We start from the raw sequence: 27,838 nt of genomic DNA, 5'->3' as shown, positions 1-27,838 counted from the left end.
TTTATTATTGCCATCTGGAAACAGCAAATGACAACTTTCCTGGGTACTTTTAATACCAGGGTCAGGATCAACTACCTTATCATCTCTCTTCAAAGGCGATAAGTCACCAATAAAGAATAATACTGATTTGGGGCAAAAGTGTTATGTCCATAATAGGGACCATAGTATATAGACTATATATGGACCATACATGTCAGTCCCTAGGACAGAGAGAGATCCAAACCCTAGTTCTCAACAGGATAGTGCTTCAGCCACCTCCATCCAGCTTTTGGATCTATCTGGGGATACTTTTGGTTGACATGGTGATTGCAGGACGTTTGGTGGGTGGACCAGAGGTACAGACAGCTTACAATTTATGAGACAGTGCAGCAAACAAAGGGTTATCCTGAATCTTGCTTGACTTTTGCTGTGTCCTATCAGACGTATAGTTAGGCAGTATCAGATTGACTGCAAAAATGAATGAAGCTTAAGCTTCAAGGACTCCTCACTTATATGGGACCATTCCAAGATCCTTGGAGAGGCCCTGGGAAAGGATTCACATGGTCAATTGTCTTTATAAAATCTGCAGAAGTAAGATACTTTAATTAAGGCTGTTAGCACCTCTGACTGTTCATGGCAACATTCTGCTGTCACTTTTCTGCTTGTGTTGAGTGGCATGGGGGTGGGCACAGGCATTCTGGAGATCTGACTAAGGAGAAGTCGAATTGGGGATATAATTGGTTTGCACTTAGTGGGACATATTTGTGTGGTTTTCAGTCACTTCCAGGTAAAATTAAGTTATTGATCACTATCCCAGAGTAGGAATGGCCTCTAGGTATGAATTCTCCCACCATCTACTGTGGTTCCTTCTGGTCAGAGAGCAGAGATCATATGGTAAAAGGAACATGTCCTGTACAGTCCAGCACAGAGTATGTGGGTAGTTGGGAAGAAACAATGCTGAAATGTATAGTCAAGCATGAATCTATGGAGAATTGTAAGATCATATGTGGAAGATTTTATTTTGATAGAATTCTAGTCAAAATGGTAGTTCTCCCCCAGAGAGAGTTTTTCCAAATTTGACAGTCTTCAAACTTCATAGAATATTACCAATAACAAGTTGTGAAGTTGAAAGAAACTTTCCTAAACCACCAATAATAATTTAAAAAAAATTAACCATGCTAGAGTAGAAATAGAATTATCTATTTATTTTTCATTATAGAAAATGATCTTACAAGATCATTTTCGTAAAAGGAAGAGCAAAGTGAACTCAGAAAAAATTCTATTAAAAATTAAAATTATATTAAAAATACTATATTAAAACAGAGCATGTTTAGGGCAGTGAAAGTACTCTGCATGATGCAACAATGGTGGATATATGTCATAAATTTGCCCAAACCCACAGAATGTACAACGCCAAGAGAGAACCCCAACCTAACCTCTGGGTGATAATGATGTGCTAAAGTAGGTTCATCACTGGTATCAAATATTCCACTCTGGTGGGGAATGCTAATAATGGGGGAGGCTATGCAAGGGGGCAGGTATAAGTTATATGGGAAATTCTGCACCTTCTGCTCAATATTGCTGTGAACCTAGAATTGCTCTAAAAATAAATTCTATTGGGGCGCCTGCGTAGCTCAGTCGGTTGGGCATCTGTCTTTGGCTCAGGTCGTGATCCTGGGGTCCTGGGATCGAGCCCCACGTTGGGATCCCTGCTCCATGGGAGTCTGCTTCTCCCTCTCCCCTGCCCCCGCTCGATGCTCTATCTTTCTTTCTCAAATAAATACAATTTTTAAAAATATACTAAAAATAAATAAATAAATTCTATTAAAAAAAAGAAAAGGATTGTTGAAGTGTGTCAGGCTGTTTGTTAATAAAAAGAATTGTATATTTTTCTGTATTTTGTGATGTTTTACATATTTGTTGGCTATTTAAAATGTATAATTTCCCCCATTCTAAATAAATATTTCTTATTGTTAACTAATTTAATATTTGTAATATCATATTGTTTTTCCTAAAGGGGACTCCCCAAATTGTGTAATTTAGACCTTAGAAAACCTGGATCTGCCCCTTCACATACAGTGAAAAAATGTTCATAATTGTTTGAGCCTGGAACCCAACTGTATTTTACATATTAACAGAGTATTTTTTGTCCAGTTTTAATATAACTTTAAGTTTTTTGGAAATGCAATTGTTTTGTAAATCGGAACTTTGTTTTGGTAGAAATTTTACCATCCTTTCTGCATAATTTTGAGCACAGCCCCTGATGGAATCACACCTCTGTTACTCTGTATTGTAACTGTTGAGTTCGCAGTGATTTGCTGTATATGTGCTAACATTGGAGACCTCTGTTATGTCTTCTAGTACTTAAAATATTAAAATACATATCATTTTATTTTAAATTAATTCTATTTCTTCTGTTAGGGAGTCATATTAATATTTTTGAAATTAATACTAAAGTAGATAATATCATCTATAAATCTCTTTCATCATAGTAAAGTAGGTGTGGTAAAATACTTGTAGGGTGGGGGGAGCACTGGGTCCATTGAACTAAACAGAAGCAGGAACTGAAAATACAGGGAGTTGTAATATTGATGATATTGACGTTCTTCCTGGTGACTTATGTCTTTCCGAGGATTCCAACCACACCTGGGAGTAGAATGAGCGCCTACTGATGTCTTTAAGGATGCCAAAGGTGCCCAGAGATTACAGGTCCGACAGCTTCACCCTGCTCCCGACTCCCTGTCCCTTCCAATCAGGCTAAGAGCCCCTAAGGAGATGGAAAATCTGGTCCAGGGAGAGTGACAAATAACAATTATGAATATGGCCATGCTTGGGTCCTAGATAGGGTGGGGTAGGGGGAGATAAGTCGGCTGGGATCCCAAGCCTGTGGGCGCACAGAGCAGGTATTCAGGCCGGCAGGGCTCCGGGCAGTAGGGGGCGCTGTGGCGGGAGCCGCGCCGGGCACTCCGGCCCCTCTGGCGTCAGAAGGCTTATCGCCTCCTCCGGCGGCTTCCGGCGCGGCTTCTATGAGCGGGTGGAAGCGAAGTCATGGACCGCAACCCTTCGCCGCCGCTACCGAGTCGGGACCAGGATGAGGAGGAGGGGGCCGGCGGAGACTGCATAGGAAGCACCGTCTACAGCAAACACTGGCTCTTCGGCGTCCTCAGCGGGCTCATCCAGGTGTGGAAAGTCGCGCCCCGCGTGGACTCCCGCACATTGCCCCAGCCCCCTGGTCACGCCTCTGGCAGTCCCCTCCAGGTCCCCCTCCCCGACGACCCTTCTCGGGGCATGGCGCTTAGCGTCCTGGCCGCCTCCACGGACCCCAGAACTGCGGAGAGCCACTTCCCGGTACCACTCAACACAAAGGGAGGTAGAGTGGCGGGGATGCTGGAATGCTTACGGTTAAAATATTGTACTTCTGCATATTCTCCCAGAAGTGTCTCACCATGTAAATATATTGCTCGGCTTTTTGCTCCCCATTCCCACTGTCGTTTCTGAAGCTCGGGGCCTAATTTATTTCGTGGACTTTTGTTGTAGTAGAATAAATGGTGATTTTGGAGTCCTGCAGCTCTGATGAAGCCTGGCTTCATCACCTGCTTGGGCAAGTCACCTAACCGCTCAGAGCCTCGGTTTCTTTCTCAATTTCTATAAACTGCGACGAAAATACCTATGTTATTGTATATAGGGTTACTGTGTGGTTAGATAAGATTATAATGGGCAGAGAATGCTTACCATGGTGTTTGGGTTATAGAAGCTCTCAGTAAATGTGAACTTTCTTCTCCCACGTTTCGCGGACTTAACCTACTTTCAGTCTCTATTCTCTCCATGCATCTACTACATAGCTGCTGGAATAATCGTCCTCAAACAAACCAAAAAAAGCAAGCTGACCATGGGAACTCATTTTGGTTCTCTTTGCCTGCAGAAGAAAAATGTAGTTCTTAGCTTGGAATCCAGGGCTCCTTGCAACCTTCCCAGCCTCGTCTGCCCATTGACACGCTCAACTACTCACCATTCCCCAAACATTGCTAGGCCCTTTCTGAACTCTTGCACTTTTTAGGTATGTTCTTCTCCCCTTCACATGACAAACTCCTATTCTCCCTCAAAGATTTAGCTTAAAGATTCCCTCCTAGGAGAAGTTTGCCCACCTTCTCCAGGCACAGGTCATTGGTTCATTGTTTTGGCTTTCACAACTCTGTCCACAATTCATTTGAATCACTTAGCCTTTTCTGTTGTGATAATTAGTTTACGTGTGTTTTCCCCTGTAGATTCTAAACTGCTTGAAAGCAGTGGGTTAAATTTATTCATCTCTGTTTTTTGACCCCAGTGCCTAGTAACAGTATTTACTCCGTGAATGTGAATGAAGAGATCTACCCAGGGTGGTAATTTTTTTTAAACAAGGTCTCTGCAAGAGAAGATACTTGTGAATGATTATGGGATAATATTACATGATAAGTACTACAGACTGCTTTTATCATCACTTTTCTTCCTTTCTATTGAAGATTGTTAGCCCCGAAAACACCAAATCCAGCTCAGATGATGAAGAGCAGCAGATGGAGCTCGATGAAGAAATGGAGAATGAAATCTGCAGAGTATGGGATATGTCAATGGATGAGGTATGGGGCTGGAAATGAAACCGAGAAGGGGGTGGCGAATGGAGTGGTTTTTTTTTTTTTTTTAAGTTTCAATCCTTAAGTCTCTGGGAAAATATGTTAGTGTCTGTAAACACTCAAAGGATATAGGGAGTGAGCTTAAATGCTAAACTTTTGTCTCTGAGGCTAGAGGATCTGAGCGGTCATTAGATTTGGTCTAAATATATAGTTCTCATGAGTGCAAGAATGCTTTTAGCTCAGGAAAGTTCTGATACTTATCTACCTAAAGAGAATGCTGACCTTGTGTTTGAGAGCAGGTTAGGAGTTACGAGACCGCTGATGTACCACGATTAAATGAGAAGGGGACAAGAGGGACCCATGTGTATATAATTGCAAAATAATATTTTAACATTTGTTTTGTACTGTGCAGCTCAACAGCATTTTCGTGAATATATTATTTCATTTGCTTTTCACAATAACCCTGTAATATAGGTAGGACCCTTATTTTACAGATAAGGAAAGACATGAAAAAAGATTGACATATATAATCTTTCACTTAATTACTTGGACTTTTACAGTAGCTTCCTGATTAAAATCCTTATTTTAGTCTTTCACTTCCCTTCTGCCCTCCACATTGCCATGAAAGTTCTCTTTTTCCTAAAACACAGATTTAATTGTATTCTTCTGTCTTAAAAATTGTCCGTGGCTGTCATTGGCTTCAGCTGTGTTTTTTGTTTTTTTTTAAAGATTTATTTATTTATTTATTCGACAGAGATAGAGACAGCCAGCTAGAGAGGGAACACAAGCAGGGGGAGTGGGAGAGGAAGAAGCAGGCTCCTAGCGGAGGAGCCTGATGTGGGGCTCGATCCCATAATGCCGGGATCACGCCCTGAGCCGAAGGCAGACGCTTAACCGCTGTGCCACCCAGGCGCCCCTCAGCTGTTTTTGATACAGCTTTGTTGAGGTATGATTGGCACCAAAAAAACTGCGTATTCTTGAGGTGTAATTGATGAATAGAAACTGCACATAGTTAAAGTGCCCAATTTGAAAAATTTTGCGTGTGTGTATGTGCATGAAGCCATCACTGTAATCAAGAAAGAGAACATCTCTCTCACCTTCAAAAGTTTCTTTATGCCCCTTCTTAATCCCTTCGTCTTGCCCCTCCTGCCTCCAGCCTCACCAGGCAACCACCAGATCCTTCTGTCATTTCAGAATGGTTTGCGTTTTCTAGTTTTATGTAAATGAGATCGTATTCTTTTTTGGGGGGGTCTGGCTCTTTCACTCAGCATCATTGTTTTAAGATTCACGCATGTTGTGTCTGTCAGTTTATTATTTTTTTTATTGCTGAGTGATACTTCATTATATGTGTATATCATGATTTATTCATTCATTCCTCTGTTGGTGGATATTCGAGTTGTTCATGGTTTATTACAGTTAATGCTGAGTTTTTGGGTATAATTATATATGGACTTATGTATTCCTTTCTCTCGGGTAAATACCTAGAGAAGTATGGGTCATATGGTAGGTGTATGTTTAACTTTTTAAGAAACAGTCCAAATTGTGTTTCTTACAGGTTGTGTAAAAAACTGTGTATTTTCCCAAGCGGTTTTTACATTTTAATTACCATAAGCAGTGTCTGAGATGCAGGTCCAGTTTCTCCTCATCCTCACCAGCAGTTGGTATGGTCAGCCTTTTGATTTTAGTCATTCTAATAAGCGTGTAGTGATTCTCATGGTAATCGTAATTTGGATTTCCCTACTTACTAACAATGTTGCCCATATTTTTATGTGTTTATTTGTAATCTGTATATTTTTTTTTTTGGTGCCTGTTCACATCTTTTGCCCACTCTTTAATTATGTTGTTTTCTTAGTTTTTTTTTTTCTGTAAGTTTTATAATAATTTTCAGTTTTACTGGTAGGTCTGTGATCCATTTTGAGTTGATTTTTGTGTGCAATGCAAGGTGTGAGTTGAAGTTCACTTTTCTGCATCTGGATGTCCAGTTATTCAAGCTCATTTTTTATTTTTTAATTTATTTTTTATTTATTTATTTTTTTTAATAATAATTTTTTATTATGTTATGTTAGTCACCATACAGTACCTCCTTAGTTTTTGATGTAGTGTTCCATGATTCATTGTTTGCATATAACACCCAGTGCTCCATGCAATATGTGCCCTCCATAATCTCCTCCAGTTCCGTCCGTGTTGCTGCAAATGTTAGGTAATCGTTCTTATTGATGGCTGAGTAATATTCCATTGTATATATGGACCACATCTTCTTAATCCATTCGTCTGTTGAAGGGCGTCTCAGCTCCTTCCACAATTTAGCTATTGTGGACAATGCTGTCAAGCTCATTTTTCAAAAAGACTGTCCTTTCTCCACATTGCCTTTGTACCTTTGTAAAAAATTAGTTATCTGTATCTATGAGTCTCTTCTGAACTCTGTTTTTTTCCGTTTTGATCTATTTGCCCATTTTTATGATTGTTTTAAGTACCGTACATTTATAAGAAATCTTGAAATCAGGTAGTGTTAATCTTCCAACTTTGTTGTTTCTCAGAGCTGTTTTGGTTGTCCTGGATCCTTTGTATTTCCGTATTAATTTTAGAATCAATTTATCACTTTCTTCAAAATGCCTGCTAGGATTTTAACTGAGATTGAGTTGAATGTATAGATCATTTAGGGGAAGAACTGATAAACTGAACCAGGTCTATCTTTCCATTTATTTAGATCCTCTCTAATTTGTTTCGGCAAAGTTTTGTAGTTTTTGTGTATAGATATTGCATATCTTTTGTCAGATTTATTCCTAAGTATTTCATATCTTTGCATGCTATTATAAATGGCATTTTTAAAAACTTCAATATCTGTTCATTGCTAGTATATAGAAGTACGGTTGATTTTGTGTATTTTATATCCTGTAGCTGTATTTCATTTACGAAGAAAAAGTTTTACTACTTTTTCAATTTGAATTGCCTTTATTTGTTTTCCTTGCAAGTTTGCTCCGTCCAGAGCCTCCAGTATGACGTCGATTAGAAAAATGGTAAGAGGGCCATCCTCTTGTTCTTTTTTTTTTTTTTTTAAAGATTTTATTTATTTATTTGACACAGATAGAGACAGCCAGCGAGAGAGGGAACACAAGCAGGGGGAGTGGGAGAGGAAGAAGCAGGCTCCTAGCGGAGGAGCCTGATGTGGGGCTCGATCCCGGAACGCCGGTGTCACGCCCTGAGCTAAAGGCAGACGCTTAACGACTGCGCCACCCAGGCACCCCCATCCTCTTGTTCTTAATTGAGGGGCAGAACATCTGGTCTTCCACCATTAATATGATGTAGCTGCAGATTGAGAAGGTTCCCTTCTGTCTCTAGTATGCCTAGAGTCTTTATCAGGAATGGATTTTGTATTTTGTCATGTTTTTGCTAAGTCAATTGAGGTGATCATGTGGTTTTCTTTTTAGTTTGTTAATATGATGAACTAAGTTGATTGGTTTTCGAGGTGCTAAAATCTTATTTAGAAATTTTATCTAATTTCATGAGAGAGATTCATTTTCTTGTCATTGTCTAGTTTTGTTTGGTACCAGGGTAATGCTGTCCTCATCTGTTGGGTACTTTTCCCTCTTCATTTTTCAGGAAGAGTTTATGCAGAATTAATATTTCTTCCCTAAATATCTGGTGGAATTCACCAGTGTAGCCATCTGAGCTTTGAGTTTTCTTTCTGGGAAGATTTTTTTGTTTGCTTTTTGCTTGTTTACTTTTAGTTTTGTATATTTATTACTTTTAAGAAATAATAGTTTTATTGAGATATAACTCCCTACCATAAAATTCACCTTTTAGTGGTTTTTAGTATATTGTGCAAAAGATTACAAATTCAATTCCTTTAATAGGTATAAGGCTATTCATGTTACTTTGGTAGTTTATGTTCTTCAGGGAATTTATCCATTTTCTCTAAGTGGTCATGTTTATTGGCAGAAAGTTCTTCATAATATGTTACTGTCCTTTAATTACCTGTAGAATCTGTAGTGATAGCTTCTGTCTCATTCCTGATATTAATAATTTGTGTCTTCTGTCTTTTTTCCCCTCATCATTCTGGCTAGAAGTTTAATTTATTGATCTTCATAAAGAACCAGCCTTTGATTTTGTTGATTTTCTCTGTTGCTTTACTGTTTTCTATTTCATTGATTTCCATTTTGGTCTCTATTATTTTTCTCCTCCTATTCGCTCTGGTTTAATTTGCTCTTTCTTAATATAGGCATGTAATACTATAAATTTTCCTTTGACTATTGCTTTGGCAGTATCCCACAGACTGATATGTTGGGTGTCCTCTCATTTAGTTTAGTTCTAATTTTCCTTTCATTCTTCTTTGGCTAATGAGTTATTTAGCAGTACATTGTTTAGGTTTCAAATATTTGGGAGTTTTTCAGTTATCTTTCTGTTACTGGAGTCTGTGAACACTCTGAATCCTTTAAAAAATATATTTAGGCTTGTTTTATAGCCCAGAATGTGATTTATTTTGGAAATTTTCCATGTTCACTGAAAAAGAATATGTATTCTGCTGTTGCTGCATGGAGTGTCATATATATATATATATATATATATATATATATATATATATATGTCAATTAGATCAAGTTGGTTGATCTTTCAAGTCTTTTTCTATTGTTTTACAATTATTGAGAAGCTATGATTTAAAAAAATATATTTTGTAAAGAACTAGAACCCATTTTAAAAATGAAATCTTAGATTTTGGATACCAGTCTTTTATCTGTAGTGTCATTTGCAAATATCTTCTCCCATTCCATGGGCTGCCTCTTAGTTTTTGACTATTTTTTTGGCTGTGCAGAAGCTTTTTATCTTGATGAAGTCCCACAAGTTCATTTTTTCTTTTGTTTCTCTTGCCTTTGGAGATGTGTCAGGAAAGAAGTTGCTGTGGCTGATGTTGAAGAGGCTGCAGCCTATGTTCTCCTCTAGGATTTTGGTGGATTCCTGTCTCACATCGAGGTCTTTCATCCATTTGGAGTTTATCTTTGTGTATGGTGTGAGAGAGTGGTCAAGTTCTTTTGCATGTAGCTGACCAATTTTCCCAGCACCATTTATTGAAGAGACTGTCTTTTTTCCACTGGATGTTTTTTTCCTGCTTTGTCAAAGATTAGTTGCTCATAGAGCCGAGGGTCCATTTCTGGGGTCTCTATTCTGTTCCATTGGTCTATGTGTCTGTTTTTGTGCCAGTACCATGCTGTCTTTGTGATCACAGCTTTGTAGTATAGCTTGAAATCAGGCAACGTGATGCCCCCAGCTTTGTTTTTCCTTTTCAACAATTCCTTGGCGATTCGGGGCCTTTTCTGGTTCCACACAAATTTAAGGGCTGTTTGTTCCAGGTCTTTGAAAAATGTCATAGGTATTTTGATCGGGATGGCATTGAAAGTGTAGATTGCTCTGGGTAGCATAGACATTTTAACTATATTTATTCTTCCGATCCATGAGCATGGAATGTTTTTCTGTCTTTTTGTGTCTTCTTCAGTGTCTTTCAAGAGTGATCTGTAGTGTCTAGAATATAGATCCTTTACCTCTCTGGTTAAGTTAATTCCAAAATATCGTATGATTTTTGGTTCTCAAACTCAATACACAAGAAACAAATAATCAAATCAAAAAATGGGCAGAAGATTCGAACAGACACTTTTCCAATGAAGACATACAAATGGCTAACAGACACATAAAAAAATGTTCAAAATCATTAGCCATCAGGGAAATTCAAATCAAAACCACATTGAGATACCACCTTACACGAATTAGAATGGAAAAAATTGACAAGACAAGAAACAACAAATGTTGGAGAGGATGTGGAGAAAGGGGATCCCTCTTACACTGTTGGTGGGAATGCAAGTTGGTACAGCCACTTTGGAAAACAGTGTGGAGGTCCCTTAAAAAGTTAAAAATTGAGCTACCCTATGATCCAGCAATTGCACTACTGGGTATTTACCCCAAAGATACGGACGTAGTGAAGAGAAGGGCCATATGCACCCCAATGTTCATAGCAGTATTGTCCACAGTAGCTAAATTGTGGAAGGAGCCGAGATGCCCTTCAACAGATGACTGGATTAAGAAGTTGTGGTCCATATGTACAATGGAATATTACTCAGCCATCAGAAAGAATGATTCCCCAACATTTGCAGCAACATGGACGGGACTGGAGGAGGTTATGCTAAGTGAAATAAGTCAAGCAGAGAAAGACAATTATGATATGGTTTCACTCATTTATGGAACATAAGAAATAGGAAGATCAGTAGGAGAAGGAAGGGAAGAATGAAGGGGGGGTAAACAGAAGGGGGAATGAACCATGAGAGACTATGGACTCTGGGAAACAAACTGAGGGCTTCAGAGGGGAGGGGGCGTGGGGGAATGGGATAGACCGGAATGGGTAGTAAGGAGGGCACATATTGCATGGTGCGTGCTGGGTGTTATACGCAAATAATGAATCATGGAACACTACATCAAAAACTAATGATGTACTGTATGGTGACTAACATAACATAATGAAAAATTATTATTAAAAAAGTGAAATCTTAATATGAAATTGTCAAATAATAAAATAGATAAAACAGACTTGCTGTTTGAAAAAGATTGTTGGTGGAAGGCAGGGTCATGTTCTTGGTCTCCTTTTCACCTTCTTAGGGTAGCTCTTGAAGCACCTCTAGAGAACTGACTGTCCACCGGTCACTGACGTGAAGTCCTTCCAGTATCACAGCCTTATCTCCAACCACTCGTGTTTGAATAGGACCAGAGACTTCAGATGCTTTCTGCATTTTCATACATTCATGCTCTGTTCATGTCCCTGCCTGCAATGGCCTCTAGCCAGCAAAATCTTTCTCATCTTTTACAGCCCAGCCTAAATGTCACCTTCTCTGTGATGCCTCCCCAGACACTCCAAGCAGAATTGATCTCTTCTGCGCTCTCATAAAACGTGTTCCCTCTGTTGTGTAACACTTACCTAGTTATTCAGCCTTTGTGTCCTCGAATAGATATAAGTTCCTTCTCTTAAAAGCTTAATGTCACCTCTTCAGAGGTAACTTCTCTGATAAAGCTGAAGTAGTTCCCCCACGTCTTGGCTTCTAGCACATTCTATCTTGTCTGTTTTCTTTGTAGCACTTAGATCAGTTGTTTGTGGGTTTATTGTTTGTTCATCCCTCTAGAGTAAAAATTCCATGAGACTGGGACCTTATCTAGCTTGTTCACTGTTGTGTCCCCCAGAGCCTCAAACAGTACCTGTTACTTGGGTTTTGCAGTAAATACTTGGTGAAGAGTGAATGAATGAATGCATGAGTAAATGAACGATTAGCTGAGAGGTAGCATGGTGTGTTCATTAAGAGCATGGCTGTGAGTCAGACTCATCTGGGTTCTGTTCTCCTGGCTTTGTTCTACTGATTGTATAGTCTTGGGGAGGTTGCTTAACCTTTTAAAACTTCTGTTTATTAGTGGAATGGGGCTAACAATAATAACTACTTTATAGGGATGTTTTGAGAATTAAATAAGATAGTATGTAAACCACTTCACTGTGTTTGTTATTTACCACTTTCTCAATAACTGTTAATTGCCATTATTCTTACTATTGGTGTCGATATTGTTAGACTACCTAACCCTGTGCTACCCTAGGAGTTATTAACTATGGTTTAAGTAAGTCAGTCTCTGCATGCCCCAAGAGTTGCCCACATGACAAACAGCACTCTAAACACTTAGAGTAGGGCACATCTGTTGCTGTGACTTTCAGTTTGGAGTGTATCTTTGAAATACTGTTTTCTTTGATTGTGCTCTCTTAATATTACAGGATGTCTCTTCTAGTCAGCAGTCATGCAGGTTACCTAGGTTTCAGCGGCTATGAAGGATTATTGCCTCTTTCCTTGGGGTGCCTCCAGGGCCCTTTGAAGAACATTTTCACTTAAGCCACATAGCTTCTGGTTTTAAGTTAAGCTATCGCAAATATACGCTTCAAGTTTGGTGAAAATCCAAGGGAATAGATCGTCAGAAACTTAATTTTATTTAAATATTGTACAACACAGATCTCCACAGCGAACTGATTTGGTCTCAGAGCATGCGAGATTGGGTCACATGAGCACTCTGGGTTCATTCACCTGTATGGTGTGTCTCTGTAAGGACTGTGGCCTGAGGAAACTCTAGAAAGGAGATATGAAGCTATCACAGTTACACTGTGATTAGAATTATTTTTTGTTGAGAAAGCACAAGTTCTGATTTGGGGCATGACCCAGTAGGGGTTTTAACCTGTTTCCCCCATTGTGTTTTAAGCTCTTAGAAGACAGGAATTATGAGTTTTATGCTTTTTTCCTACCCCGGTGTCTGGCAGGATACCTGGCAACTAGCAAATGTATTTGAATGAGTTAACATTCCTGGTGGCTAGAAAGATCATTAACGTCAATGCATTCAAGGCAGAAAAAGGAAGATATTCCTGGAATATCACAGTTAGCTTAAATTTGTTTATGGATTTGTTCCATTGCCTTGGGACCAGATACACAAAGACTTTCTAACATTACTTTTGTGTAATGATACAATTCCTAACCTATGGCTATTTTTTTTCCCTTGAGCCTGAAAGGAGGTATATACAGAATAATGTTTTTGGTTTTTTTCTTTTTTTTTTTTATGGTTGTCTGAACTATGGGGTTTAAAGAGGGCTCTTCGGCATCCAAATTAATGATCATTTTTTATTTTCAGGATGTGGCTTTATTTCTCCAAGAATTTAACGCTCCTGACATATTTATGGGAGTATTGGCCAAATCCAAATGTCCTCGATTAAGAGTAAGTATGTACATTTTTAAAGCTTCCTCTTTGGAGCAGTAATAGCAGATAGTGCTAGATAGTCTTTCATTTTTCTCACTGTAATTTTCTTGCTGGCCACAAATCAGTCGGCAGATTTTTATTAAACATTGCCTGGCACTCGATAATGTGCTGTTTAAAGTTATTAGAGTGGGTTGGACCAGGGAGATCAATACTTTCATTTAACCACTGTGGGAAACAGGCATAACCAAAGTTAATGTGCCTAATATGTGGTGGAACAGGGAACATTGCCCGGACCTCCCATTTCTGCTGATTGCTCTTTTTTGTTCATAAAATCTTCATTCTAAACTCAGCCTGACACTCGGGACTTTCCATAATCTGAATCTAATTCATCTTTTCAGCATGAAATCTATCATGCAGATGGTGCTTCTGATTTAGCAAGGCCTGTCCACTCCTTGTCTCAGTAGCTTACTGTGATGATCGCCATCTCCATGCCTCCCTTCGTACTGCCTCCGTCCCTCTCAGGAGTCACACTTGTTATTCCAGGCGTTACTCTTCTTCTAAGCCTTCCCAAATAAGTAAGCTCTCAGTGGCCATTGCTGATCGTAGACTCCGCAGAAGAGTTATCTGTGCTTCTCATTTAGTCTTTATCTACGCTGTGTGCGGTGGACTGTGTTTCTGTGTCAGGTTGGGACGTGCTATGCATATCGTGGGTGATTAGTAAATATTAAGTAGTTATACTTACGAATAACTGCTGTTTACTGAGTATTTGGTTTTACTACTCTGTAAGATACGGATTTATCTCCACTTTATAAATAAATGAGCTAAATCTCTGGTTAATGTGCCCAGGGTCATACAACTGGGAAAGAATAGAGCTGGGGTTTGAGTCTTGCCAGCCTGACTTCAGTATAACCACTGTACTGTATTACCTCTCTTTCTTTGAAATTATGAAACGGAGAGTTCTGTAGTATATTTTTACAAATTGAATACTGAGTTCAAATTTTGTTTGAGACAGTGTTCTGCCTGAATTGGGGCCTGATGAACTGATGAACCGCTTTTTCCTGGGGTCATTATGTTAATAGAAAAAATTGACAGTTGAGATGATTTTCTCCTGGATTTTTCTAACTTAAATACATTGACTCATGGTTAGTACTTAAAGAAAATAAGCTTATGTCAGTAATGGCGCCTTTCAGGGATTAGTCATATCATTGTATATGCCTGTGAGCCACAGCCTGTCTGTAGCAGTGATCCTCTGCCTTGGCCACATGTTAGAATGGAACACGGGCTCTCGGACTTTGGCTCACCCCCGGGTTTCTGATCCATGAAATTTGTGGTAGCATCGAGGATTTCTGACAAGTTCCCCGGTGATGCGAGTGCTCTGGACCGGGGCCCACATTTTGAGAAGCTTTGCCCTTGGGACCTTTTAAAAATCCTGAGTTAGGCTCTACCTAGATCAGTTGAATCTCCAAGTGTGAGACTCCACACAGCTTTTAAAGTTCTCTCAGCCGTTCCGGCTAGCAGCCAAAATGAGAAACGTCTTTGATTGGAAGACCAGTCATATTCTCCCTTTAATTTGTAAGGAAATGTATGTGTCTCTCTGCTGCTTCTGTTCTCCTTTAATCTTTTCCCAGCATCTGACAACCCTCATTTTATTGAAACTCTCTTTCTGTAGCTTTGGGGCCACCTCACTCTCCCGGTCTCTGACCTCTTCAGTCACTTCTTTGTCACTTTTATTGGCTTTTTTTTTTCTTCCTACACGGCATGTGGACTCCTTCTAAGCTGCAGACCGAGGTCCCTCATCCTCTTTAAATTCATTTCCTTAGCTCATCCACTCTTTCCACCTTCAAGTTGTGAGTCTGTGCCTGTGGGATCAAAGCTGCGCCCTTCCTTTTGATTTCTGGTGCCACATCTTCAGTTTTGCTCAGGCATTCTGTACTTGCACGCTGCCTTTTCCAGTCCAGAATTCCATGTATGTCTTGACTCAGTGACGAACACACCGTGTTTGGTAGCCTCCCAGGCCCTGCCCTGGAGATCTGATTCAGTAGCTCTGAGATGGCACTCAGAAATCTGCATTTTTAACATGTTCCCTGCCCAAATGAGTCTTACGTTCCAGCTCGTTTGGAAACTAACTGCCTAACTGAGCTCACTGTGTCCTTTCCTACATTTTCTTTTCCAATTTTCTTGTCAGTGGGACCAGTAGCTCCGACTGGAGAAATGAAGAAACTGGAAACCTAGGAGTGAGGTTCAACTGCCTTCTCCCTTTGCCTCCCGTCAGATTGTTTTGCTTTCACCTTGAGTCTTTCTCAGCTTCCTCCCTTTCCATGCCTGCCGTCACCTCCCTCATCTCCGTGTACCTGGATTACTGAGATGCAGTAGTTGTTAAATGCTCAGGCTCTGTGGCTCTGCTGTTGCCTAGTCGGAGATCCTGGCAGGTTGCTTAACTGCTCTGTGCTTTAGTTCCCCCTCATCTGAAAAATGGGGATGATAACGGTATCTGCCTCAGAAATTATTATATAAATAATAATACATGGAAAGTGCTTGGAGTAGTGCCTGGGCCTACATGCTAAGTAAACATCGGCTGTTATTACCAAGGTTATTAACATCCTTTAACATTTTTCACTATCATGCACTATGCATTTTGCTGCCGACATAATCTTCCTAAAATAACATTGCAGTATGCTGCCCCCCTTCCTTGATCTTTATGGATGCATGTGACCTCCTAGATTAAATCTAATCTCTTCAACATGGCATTCAGGTCCCTTAATCCTGATTCTTTTTACCTGCTGTATTTATCCCATGCTCTTCACCAATGTTGTGCAATAGCCAGGCTGCTTTCTTTAGAGTTTAGTGTATCAGCCATGTGCACTGTTCCCTTCCTGCCTTTGCTGATACTTTGCCACTTGTCTGAATGTCTTTCTTCTTGTTTGCATGTCTAAATCCTACTAACCATTTAAGACTGAGTTCATCCATAAGATTTCTTCTTTGATTCTTCTTTGATATTTCTTTTTCTTGTGTTGTTCATCCCATGTCAAATGCTGTAAACTTGTCAAGATTAGGGTACAGGCAGTGTACTTCTATATGCTACCTCCTCTCTTCTCTTCTTCCCCCATAATTAACTCAGTGAAAGTTTTTTTTCAAGTAGTTATTTTTGTATGTGTCTTTTATCTTCAAGACATTGTGACCTATGACCTGTGACATTTGATTTGGCAGGAAATCTGTGTGGGAATTTTAGGTAATATGGCCTGTTTCCAGGAGATATGTGTGTCCATCAGCAGTGATAAAAATCTTGGGTAAGTTTTACTATATAAGAATTTTTACAAAATAAATTAATATTTCATATCCCTAAGGAAATCCTAATACATAGGAGATATAGGAACATTTTGTGAAATGTAGTATGCCCTTTCTCCTGATGAAGTCTCTACGAACTTCATTGTATATTGATGGTAGCTAGGGGCTTTCACAGTTTTTATGGGCATGATTGAGGATTTAGGCCTGTTTCTTTATTGGTAGCAAAAGGACAAACCATTAGTAGGTGGTAAGCCCGATAAGAAAAGACCCAGAGGGGCAAAGCTTGGCGATGGGGCCCCTGACCAGAGTCCCAAATAATTTAGGCTCAGGGAATCCAAGGGCTCAGAGAGCTAGAGTCTGGAAAAACTAGGTTTAGTGACCAGGGTTACCCTGAGAACTCTTGCCTAAGATCAGGGGATAGGGCTGATCGACAGACTAGAAGGTACAGGGTTGCCTCTGTGATTCAAAGGCTTTCATATTTTCGCTTGGAGGCTAGTTCTGTTTTACATATGGGAAAATTTTAGGCAGAGGATTTTTTAGTGGTGGAGACCCTAGTGGTTACTTTAAGAGATCTGAGAACACCCTGGAATTACATGCTAAATTTTGTGAATGTATTCATTTTCTAGCCAAGAGAGTTCATGGCTGTTAATCAGAATTTCAAAGAAATTTGTGCCCACAATAAATTAAGAAAAGTGTTCTGTGTGGTTATTGTCAGCTAGGACTGTGAGGGTTTATCACAGGATTTAAGTATCTGGGTCTCTAAAATAGAGGTAATTACCTCTTCTATGTGTGGAGTGACTTTAAGCTCCTAGTTTAAGGTCTTTTTTCCTCAGTAATTTAACAGTCATTCATGGAGTAAATGACCCAGGATTATATTAGGTCTCTAGTGGTCCCTATCAAAAATCTAAGAATGAGTCATGTTAAAATTAATATGGAACAATTTGCATTGGTGATGAGATATAAATTTGTCCAGCCACTTTAGAGAAGTTAGGCATTATATTGTTAAACTGGAAGATGGGCAGTGCAGATGCTGTGATCAAACGATCCCACTCATATGTATGTGGTAAGATAAACCGTGCACACGTATATCAGCCAAAAAGTATTAGAGGAGCATTGCTTGAAATGGCCCCAGTTAGAATCAACCCACATATCCACCAGGAGTAGGCTGGAAAAATAAATTGTTTTATGTTTATATGATGGAATGTTCTGTAGCAATGAATCAAACATGGGAAAACATGGGTAGATCTTTAAGACCTGGTATTGAGCAAAAGAACTAAGACGCAAAAGAATATATACAGTATAATTTTTACACATAAAATTCAAAGCCAAAATATATGGAATAATAAAACTATAGAGTAAACAAAGAAATAATTGCTGGAGAAGTCCAGGTAGTAGACATTTCTAGGTGGGAAAGAGAATTGTGATTTGGAAGGGACACACAAGGGCTACAGAGATATAGCACTGTTCTGTTTTTCTGTAAATATGTGTTTGCTTGATAATTATTCATTAAGTGTAAATATATATATCTATAGGCTTTCTTGTATATATGCTATATTTCACAATGAAATGTTGAAAAAATTAAACGAAAACTCTACCTACATGTTTGAAATGAGAGAAGTGACGTGTATTGGGTTAACTTTTTTGTTTTTACAGACAGGTATTGTTGCACTGTTTGTATGATTCAGACCCTCCTACTCTTCTGGAAACAAGCCGGTATGCTTTCTCCTTTCTATGGATTCCATATATTCACTCATACAGGAATCTAGGACAATAGAGTTAATTCTTCATTCTTGAATTTCCTTTACTGTTTTTCAAACATAGATACTAAGCTCATGTTTGTCTTGTAGGTTATTGCTTACTTGTCTTTCCCAGACAGAAGTGGCCAGTGTCTGGGTTGAAAGAATCCGGGAATATCCAGCTATTTATGATAGCATTTGTTTCATTATGTCAAGTTCAACAAATGGTAAGTCACCACATAATCTAGGAAAAATTTTGGTTATATATAATTGTTAGGAAACCATGTAACTATTTCTGGAGGTTGCTTTAAAAAAGCGTTAAGGGGCGTCTGGGTGGCTCAGTTGTTAAGCATCTGCCTTTGTCTCAGGTCATGATCCCAGGGTCCTGGGATCGAGCCCCGCATCAGGCTCTCTGCTCAGCGGGAAGCCTGCTTCTCCCTCTCTCTCTCCCCCTGCTGGTGTTCCCTCTCTCTCTGTGTCTCTCTCTGTCAAATAAATAAATAAAATCTTTAAAAAAATAAAAAATAAATAAAAATAAAAACCAGCGTTAAGTCTAAGGTAAGAAAGTATTTTGATTCAAGAAACAAAATTTCTTGTTAAGCTGCCAGGATACCTACAAGTCCTCATTTAAAAATGAAGGAAGACAAGCAAATTTAAACAAGGAAGGTGAATAAATAGCCCTCTGAATAAGTAATGCTTTGGCAAGATTTGGCTTTCTTGGAATAGCTTTAGGAATTTTGATTAACCTTACTGCTCTTAAAATGTTTCTCATTTCAATATCTGTTTTATTGTCTGCAGTTGACTTGCTGGTCAAGGTGGGGGAGGTTGTGGACAAGCTTTTTGATCTGGATGAGAAGCTAATGTTGGAATGGATTAGACATGGGGCTGTTCAGCCTCTGGACCCACCCCAGGAAGATTCTGAAGAGCAGCCAGTGTTTAAGATTGTGCCCTGTGTACTCGAAGCTGCCAAACAAGTACGGTAAGTGAGCTCTTTTGTGCAGAATATTCTGGGAAAATCCAATTGCTAGAAATATACTTAGATGTAGGTTTTAGTTTCTTTTCAACAGGATGAATAACATCCCATCAAATCTTTGTCAAGTCAGATTCACTACTAATATTTGTGATGACAGTGCCTTTGCTCTTTTCAAAAGTCATAATGGTTACAAGTACCTATTCTAATATTACTTAGTGATAGGCTATTTTCCAGCGTTAATTATGGTTATGATCTTAAAATTCTCTGCAATTTTGTGTGTGTAATTTAAGTCAAATAGAAAAGATTTTCTTGTGTTTTGTTTTCCATCAAACATTTAACAACTTTTTCGGTTAATGTCAGACATCATTTGTTTTGCTTCTTATGTATATGTGTCAGTCTTGGATAAGTGACTGAGTTTTGGGCTCTGATGTCTTGCCAAGAGTGATTACTAGGTGTTGTAGATCATTGAAACTTTCTTGCTAGTCGCTAGAAAATTAACTTGTGAATTGATCTGCTTAATGATTAATTGTTTACTCTTCGTGCTTAATAACCCATTGTAAGGTCTGTGAATTCTGTGTCCTTTATCCAAGTGAGGATTAATCTCCTCCTCTTCCTCCAAACTGCTTCTTCACTGTTCTCAGTCTCAGTGAATGATGCAGTCACTGTCCCATTTGGATGATGTGGAAGTCATTACTGACTTTTCCTCCCCATCCTGCTCTTTTTCCATGGCCAGTCAACCACCCAAAACTCATTCCTGACTTTTCCTGGGATCCCATCCATGCCATCACCCCACCACTGTCTCTCACGTAGACAACTGCGGCACTTTCTCACCCGAGTTCCCTACGTCAAGGCTGCTCGTTCCAAGCCTGGGCTGTAGAGCCTTCTTTCCAAAGCACATGCTATCATCTCACGTTCATGCTTCAGTCTCTTCCATGGCCTTCCTTAGGACGAGGTCCAGATTTTTTTTAAAGCATGGCTTACAAGGATCTAGTGCTTCTCCATCCTTATTATTTGTGCTATGTGTTTCAACCATGTGAAATTTCTTTCATCATCGAAACCAAGCTCTTTTGCCTCCAAGCCTTTGTATATCATGTCTCTTTCACCTCAAACACTTTTCCTGCGGGTCTGTGCATAAACATCAATTGTCTTAAGATACCTTCCCTGACTCTCCAGACTTCATTAAGTCTGCTTGCCGTGTGGTCCTCGAGCACCTTGGACTTCTTTTAGTATTACATTCATATCACTTTATCATAATTGCCCATTAATTCTCTTCTTTCCTTTAGACTGTAAACTTCATGAACATAGAAACAGTGTTTTACACATCTCTGTTTTCCCAGCCACTAACATAGTGCCTGAACATAGTAGGTACTGAAGTATTTGCTGAACCATCTTTTTTATCGTTCACTATTTTTTTTTTTTACTTAACTGTTTGAAGAACTAAGATTGTGAGTTTCTAGAAATCAAGCTGTTGATCACAAAAATTAGGCTTTACGTGGTTTTAGTATTCTCAGCTAGGGAGCTAGGGGAGTTGTGAAGTTTTGATAACATTTTTACTGTCAGTGCTAGTGGCAGTGGGCCTTTCATTCATTATATAAATGTTTTAGTCATTTTTCATCCCGATTATTCAAGTGTGCCAGAATGAGGAAGTATCACCTAGAAGGTTTCTGCATTGTTGCTTTTGTGGGACAGGGCCAAGAAAACACTTTGACTTCTTGTTCTTGTGTATTGATTGTATTCCATATTATTTCTTTGTTTTTTGACTGTTTTCCCCATTAAAACGTAAGCTCTGGTGACCACCGAGGCTTTGTCGTGTTCCCTGATTTATCCTCAGCACGTGGGGCAGTGACTAGTACAGAGTGATAAGTATTTGTTGAATGAGTGAATGATTGCCATCCCATAGAGTTGTTGATTCACTATTTTTGCTTTTTGTATATAGTTCCGAAAATCCAGAAGGGCTCGATGTTTACATGCATATCTTACAGCTGCTCACCACAGTGGACGATGGAATTCAAGCAATTGGTAAGGTGTTTTATAGGGAAGCACTGGAGTTACTCACTGAATTGTTTTCTGTTTTTATATTACTATTTGCTTTATCATTTTTATGAAGTACAGTGTCCTGATACTGGAAAAGACACTTGGAATTTACTTTTTGACCTGGTCTGCCATGAATTTTGCCAGTCTGATGATCCACCCATCATACTCCAAGAACAGAAAACAGTGCTAGCTTCTGTTTATTCAGTGTTGTCTGCCATCTATGTGTCACGGGCTGAACAGGAGTATCTTAAGATGGAAGAAGGCAAGTACCATTCTAGTTCACTAAGGTAAATTCTATTCTAGTCTGTCAGATTTTAAAGCTCAGGCTTGTGATTATTGTTCTTGTGGTTGGTTGGTTTCTTGGTTTCTTTCTTAGTGCTTTTATTCCCCTGATTACAAAATTGTTGCATGCTTAATACAAAAAATTGGCAAAATTTATAAAAGGAAGCATAGCACTTGTAATCCCACCATCCAGAAATAATTACTATATGCTCATATGCATATATATCTTTATGTCTTGCTTTTAGGCAACTTTTCTCATTTAGAAGTATAATATGAATGTTTACCTATGTAAACAATTTTTTTTTATGACTGCTATTAGATCCAGGATCCATCTAGAATTTATCCAGGTGTTACATGTGAGTATGGTTTCAGCTTTTTTTCCAGATGGCTACTCAGTTGTCTTAGCATCATTTAGTGAATAACCAGTTTATCCACAGTGATTTGAAATTTTATCATTTACTACGTTCTGAGTTTCCCTATATATTTTATTCCTTCCTGTTGCCCTACTCATACCATAGTTTTTAAATGTTTTAATGTTGAGTAAGGGTAGTCCCCTTTCACCCTCATTTTTCAGAATGGTTTTGACCATTATTCTTGTTTAATACTGAATTTGATTAACAAGTTACGAAAACAAAAATCTTCCTGATATTTTTATTGGGATCACATTAAATTTATAGTGTCCAAGAACATGTTACACTTTTCCATTTGTTCAAGTCTTATTTTATGTTCTCAGTAATGTTGTATGATTTTCTTCATATAGATCTTGCATATCTCTATTAGACTTATTCATAATTATTTTATCTTTTGGGTTGCTATTATCTGTGACATCTTTTTTTCCATAATTATTGCTGTTGGAATGTATGAAGGTTATTAATTTCTCTATATTAATTTTGCATCCAGTAGTAACCTTACTGAATTCTCTACTATTTTTAATAGTTGTTGCTGTGATAATCTTGGGTTTTATCTGATACTGCTTTGGATATAAGTTAGATATGTTTTATCATTTTTCTGCCTCTGATTTCTTGCTCTTATTTAGTGGGTTACCTTGTGCCTCTGGTGGTAGAAAACATATTTAACTTGTTTCTGACTTTATTGGAAATGGTTCTAGTGTTTCACCATTAGTCATGATACTACTATTTACGTTTTAGCATTTAAGGAGAAATTAATCTATTCCTATTTTATTAAGAGTTTTTTTTTAACATTTTATTTATTTGACAGAGAGAGATACAGCGAGAGAGGGGACACAAGCAGGCAGAGTGGGAGAGGGAGAAGCAGGCTTCCTGCTGAGCAGGGAGCCTGATACAGGGCTCGATCCTAGGACCCTGGGATCACGCCCTGAGCCGAAGGCAGGCGCCTAATGACTGAGCTACCCAGGCACCCCTTGAATTTTTCTTTTAACATCTTCCTTGAGTTCTGCCAGCTCAGGTTTCCTCGCTTGATGTCATTCATTTCTTAGTCTGAGCCCTTCTGTGTCTGCTCTGTGCTTGATAACATGTTGTTAAAACTTACGACTAAGTATGATCTTAATATACATAAGCTTCATGTCAGCTTCTTTTGGTGAGTACTCTTCATCTTTCTTTTTTTTTTCCTTGTTCCTTTTCTTTTTTCTTTTAAGTGTCTTTGTGTTTCTCCTATGCTAGTTTCCTTTTGCTGACTCACCTTTGAATGACTTGAGTTTTTCCTGGACTAGCCGTTTGCAGGAAGTTCACATAGGAGAGCAGCTAAGGCTGTCTTCTGGGCTAACAGGAGTTGGGTCCATGAGTCTTCCAGCTCTTTTTACCTTGTGACAGATGGCTGTGGTGAAGTCTTGCCTTTCCCCTTGCCATTTGCTTCCTGCAAATATAGTCTGTCTCTGGGATTACTCATTTACCCCCTCTTCCTCTGTTTCTTAGAACCCCCAGGGGAGTTCCAGCTGCTATCTTGCACATTCCATTGCTGCTCTTGCAAACAAGGGATTCTGGATTTGCACCACAGAGTATGTGCTTTACCTTAAAGAAACGGACTTTTCTGACCCTTTCTCAGACGTGCAACCTCGGGCATCCTTTCGTCACTTCCTCCTGTACCTTCTGCTTGACTGATACCACTCTGACGCCATTTCCGCTTGCCTTGTGTTTGAGGTTTCTGCTCTCTCCTAATTTGATCTAAACTGGCATCTGTTTTTTTGTTGCTTATATTCTTTTTTTTTTGGTAGTGATTTCTGAAAGGAAGAGGAAATGCTGACTTTGAGCCCCGATGCTCTTTCTAACCTCCTTGTATATATGTGCTTTCTGTTGAAAATCATCAGTTTTTATTTGCAATATTAGGAACACATCTTTCTAGATGTTATGGGACTGGGTGTTTTTTTTTTATCTCCCCCACCCCTCAATTCCCTGAAACTTTATGTGTGATTTTTATGTTTGGGGGAGAAAGCGTAAAGATGGTCTTTGAACTCGAAGCCATGAAATAGCCCTCACCCACTCATCCTGCCCTAAGCCTTGAATAAGGGCTTTGCAGAGTTAGGGGCTGGGGATGGGAAAGAGAGAAGAACGGTATAGTGTAGATTGATGTGACCTACGGGGACATCATGGAGTAAAGAACCGAGTGTTAGAGTTAAGACTTAGTGACAACACAAGGAAGAGAGTGGGAATAAATCCAAGGGGAATATAGCAAAGCAGTACTGCAGGCTGAATGCTCTGAAGAGGTGACATTGAGTTGAGAAATAAGGGATATGATTTCCCTACTTTTTGATTTCCTTAATTTTTTAAAAATGTCATTTTCATGTACTACAAATGCCCTAAATCTGGAAGTGAGGTTAGATTGTTTAAAATCAATATACTGGATTCAGTGCTATAGAAAATCTTGTTTCCTGGATTTGTAATTGTGATGCAGACATGGTAGGGTTAGAATCAGTGGTTGAATCAAAGTGAGACACCCTTCAACATGTTCAGGTTATAAAATATATTTTGAGTCTGAGCTTTAGTTTTATGTTCAGTTTTTATTACAGCCTAGTTAAAATGATTATTCAGTCTTTTAAGAAATCATACTGTTTTTGAAATTTAACTTAAAGAGATACGTAATTTAAAAGCCTTGTTTAAGATGTTGATGGTAACGTTTAAAATTCACATTCTTTCTCACTGTGGCCTCTAAGGCACTGGGTGATAGGACTCTTGCCCAGATGTCTAAACTTGTCTTGTGCCCTCCTTCCCCCTTGCTTCAGTGGCCTTTTTGTTCCTCAGACCGTTTCCTCTTTGAGGCTTTTTGCATTTATTGTTCCCTCTGCCTGAAACATTTTCCTGGGCTCTTTGCATTGCTGCTTCTCCTGGAGTTCTCATCTCAGAGAGCTTCCCCTGCCGGCTGCTTTATTATACTCCCCTTTACTTTCCTTCGTAGATAGAACTCACTCAAAGCTGAGATGATCTGTTTTATTCATTAGTTTATTTGAGAGTTTGAAAATGTGAGCCTCTTGAAGGCTGAGGCCTCAGTGATCTTGTTTGCCGTCATATCCGTGGTGTCTAAAGTAAACTGTCCAGCCACTAGTAAGTTGTTCAGTACTTTTGAATGAATGAATGAGTCAGTCAACAAAAGGAGGAAAGACCAAATTTAACTGGCTAATTCTGTGTTTCTCAATCTGTTTGTACACTAGATCTTCCTCTAATTGACAGCCTGATTCGTGTCTTACAAAACATGGAACACTGTCAGAAGAAACCAGAGAACTCGGCAGATTCTAATGCAGAAGAAACAAAAAAGCCTGACTTAACCCAAGATGATTTCCACTTGAAAATCTTAAAGGATATTTCATGTGAATTTCTTTCTAATATTTTTCAGGTTTTAACAAAGGTAGGAAAGAACTATTGATGGTTTCTTCAGCAAAAGAAAGTATGGATTGCTTAATGCTCCAAAATTTATTATCACTGTATTATTATATTTTAATATAAAAGTAGTGTAATGGGGCATCTGGGTGGTTCAGTCAGTTAAGTGTCTGCCTTCGGCTCAGGTCATGATCCTGGGGTCCTGGGATCGAGCCCCACATTGGGCTCCCTGCTCAGTGGGGGTCTCCTCCCTCTCCTTCTGCCGCTCCCCCTGCTTGTGCTTTCTTGCTTGCTCTTTCTCAAATAAATAAATAAAATCTTTAAAATAAATAAATAAAATAATATAACTATGTTACATAAATTTGGGGAAATAGAGAAAGAAAAAAGTTATTACTGTAACTTTGTAATCTTAACGTAGCAACTGATATGGTTTTGTATGTTTATATATGTGTTTTTCACATACTTAAAATCCAGTATATAGAATGTTATAGACTGCTCTTTTCACTAAACATTATGTCATGAGCCCTTTTCCAGACTCTAAATTTACTGAAAGACATTTCACTGAGAGCCAGTTTGTTTAACACCCAATTTGTCAAAAAAAATCAGTTTTCATAATTTACTGCAGACTTGTGTTAGGGGAAGTTCTCCCTGAATGTGCTCAGGATTGTTGGCATATTCTTTCTTTGAGCATACTTTCTATCCATATATTTTAGAAAAAAATATAAGTATAACTATGAAGACTATATGCACATTGATTGCATTTTTTTAAGAAGAAGATTTCTTAAAAGAGGTTTCAGTTATTCTGGTAATTTGTTTTTTTGGTCAGCTATTCTGCTTTTCTAGATAGGGGTTGTTACTTGAGCTTAGATTTTTGGAAGTTAGGTTACTGGGCTTGGCGTTGTACAAGTGAAGATGGCGGAGGCTTGATGGCTGCATATTGCCCAGATGTGTTAATGTGAAAATGTTGGCTTTACAGGAGTCTTACTATCGGGTATTACAATTTTTATATCAAATCAAGTTTAGTAGGTGAGAAATTGTACCTTATTTTTATTTGTATTTTTGTGTTTTTTTTTTCTTTTAGATTTTATTTATTTATTTGATAGTGCTCGAGCCGGGTTTGGTGGGAGAAGGGGAGAGAGAGAGAGAGAGAGAGAGAAGCAGACGTCCTGCTGAGCAGGAAGCCCAACATGGGGCTCAATCCCAGGACCCTGGGATCATGACCTGGACCGAAGGCGGATGCTTAACCCACTGAGCCACCTGGGCACCCCCATATATTTGTATATTATTTGTGCTTCCTGCTTTATAAATTTATCTATTTTGATTTTTTACACGAACTCTTTGGGCAATAATTATCTTTTGCATATTCATTCCCATTGTTTGCTGTCACCTTTGTGCGTGCTTTTTGTTTTTGGAGGGATGTTTATTTTTAAGTGACAGGAATATAGAAGGAAGGTGGACTGAGAATAAATCATGAAAATTCTTATGTACTTAACCTAATGGAGTATGGATTCAATCTTGAGGACTGGGGAGCTACTGACGGTTTTCGTTTTAAGGATCAAGTGAGATGATCTGTTTAGAAAGATTACTCTAAAAGCAAGAGAGAGGATTAGAGAGCGTTGAGGCTGGAGGCTTGCAGACCAACCAACAGGCTCTTGTGGATGTAATCTTCAAGAGTAATTTGAAAAATTAGACCCCAAACAGTGGAAGGGTGGATGGAGGATGGAAAGAAGAGGTGGGATGAGAGAGCCTTAGTAGAGTAGAATTAAACTCTTAGGAGGAGGGGTCAGCAGCAGCAGCAGAGGAGGAAGAATCTTGGCCATATCTCAGGTTACTGCTTTGTGTAGCCGTGCGGTGGGTGGTAGTGCCTTTCCCTAAAATAAGGACTACAGTGGAACAGTGTTTGGGTTACATAAGGAGGAATGGTGCTGGGCTCGGTTAGAGACATTTGAAATGCCTGTAGGATCAGTAGGGAATTACCTATACTGATTTGTATTTATTAATCAGATTAAGCTTCAGAAATTTTCCTTTTTTGACATTAAATCTTTGTTTGCTTGTTTTAGGAGACTGTGGCTCAGGGACTAAAGGAGGGCCAGTTAAGCAAACAGAAGTGTTCCTGTGCATTTCAAAACCTTCTTCCTTTTTATAGTCCAGTGGTGAGTATGAGTAAATATATAGGTGGCTGAGTTTTAGGGGATTACTGTATGTTTTTATGTAAGTGCTTGATCTCTGAGGCCATTGTCAAAAAAGATTGTGCATACAATTCACATGACTTAGTGCCTTCCTCAGATAGAGGACTGAGGGGTAATTCACGGGACTAGCCTGTGTAGTGATTCTAATTTTAAGACAAAGGAGTCAACACTGAATTTATTTGACCTCTTACTGTTAGAAAGTAAATAGTAT

General features: G+C 38.9%; 1 protein-coding gene across 1 annotated transcript in view; it reads left to right on the top strand.

Moving 5' to 3' along the window:
* Positions 1–2,980: 2,980 nt before the first annotated feature.
* Positions 2,981–27,838, top strand: part of SAAL1 (serum amyloid A like 1) — a 31,654-nt gene continuing 6,796 nt past the window's right edge. Inside the window, exons 1-11 of the mRNA XM_045796614.2 lie at positions 2,981–3,159; positions 4,479–4,592; positions 13,275–13,358; positions 16,548–16,627; positions 18,279–18,338; positions 18,473–18,588; positions 19,160–19,340; positions 21,271–21,353; positions 21,442–21,630; positions 25,273–25,466; positions 27,499–27,591. Of these exons, the coding sequence (XP_045652570.1) occupies positions 3,028–3,159; positions 4,479–4,592; positions 13,275–13,358; positions 16,548–16,627; positions 18,279–18,338; positions 18,473–18,588; positions 19,160–19,340; positions 21,271–21,353; positions 21,442–21,630; positions 25,273–25,466; positions 27,499–27,591 (1,326 nt within the window). The 5' untranslated portion in view covers positions 2,981–3,027. The remainder of the gene's footprint in view (positions 3,160–4,478; positions 4,593–13,274; positions 13,359–16,547; positions 16,628–18,278; positions 18,339–18,472; positions 18,589–19,159; positions 19,341–21,270; positions 21,354–21,441; positions 21,631–25,272; positions 25,467–27,498; positions 27,592–27,838) is intronic.

This window comes from Ursus americanus, chromosome 24, assembly GCF_024610735.1.
Source record: "Ursus americanus isolate L20-20 chromosome 24, mUrsAme1.1.p, whole genome shotgun sequence".
Classification (NCBI taxonomy): domain Eukaryota; kingdom Metazoa; phylum Chordata; class Mammalia; order Carnivora; family Ursidae; genus Ursus; species Ursus americanus.
Note: the sequence above shows the minus strand (reverse complement) of the source record. Positions and strands in the feature narration are given on the sequence as shown.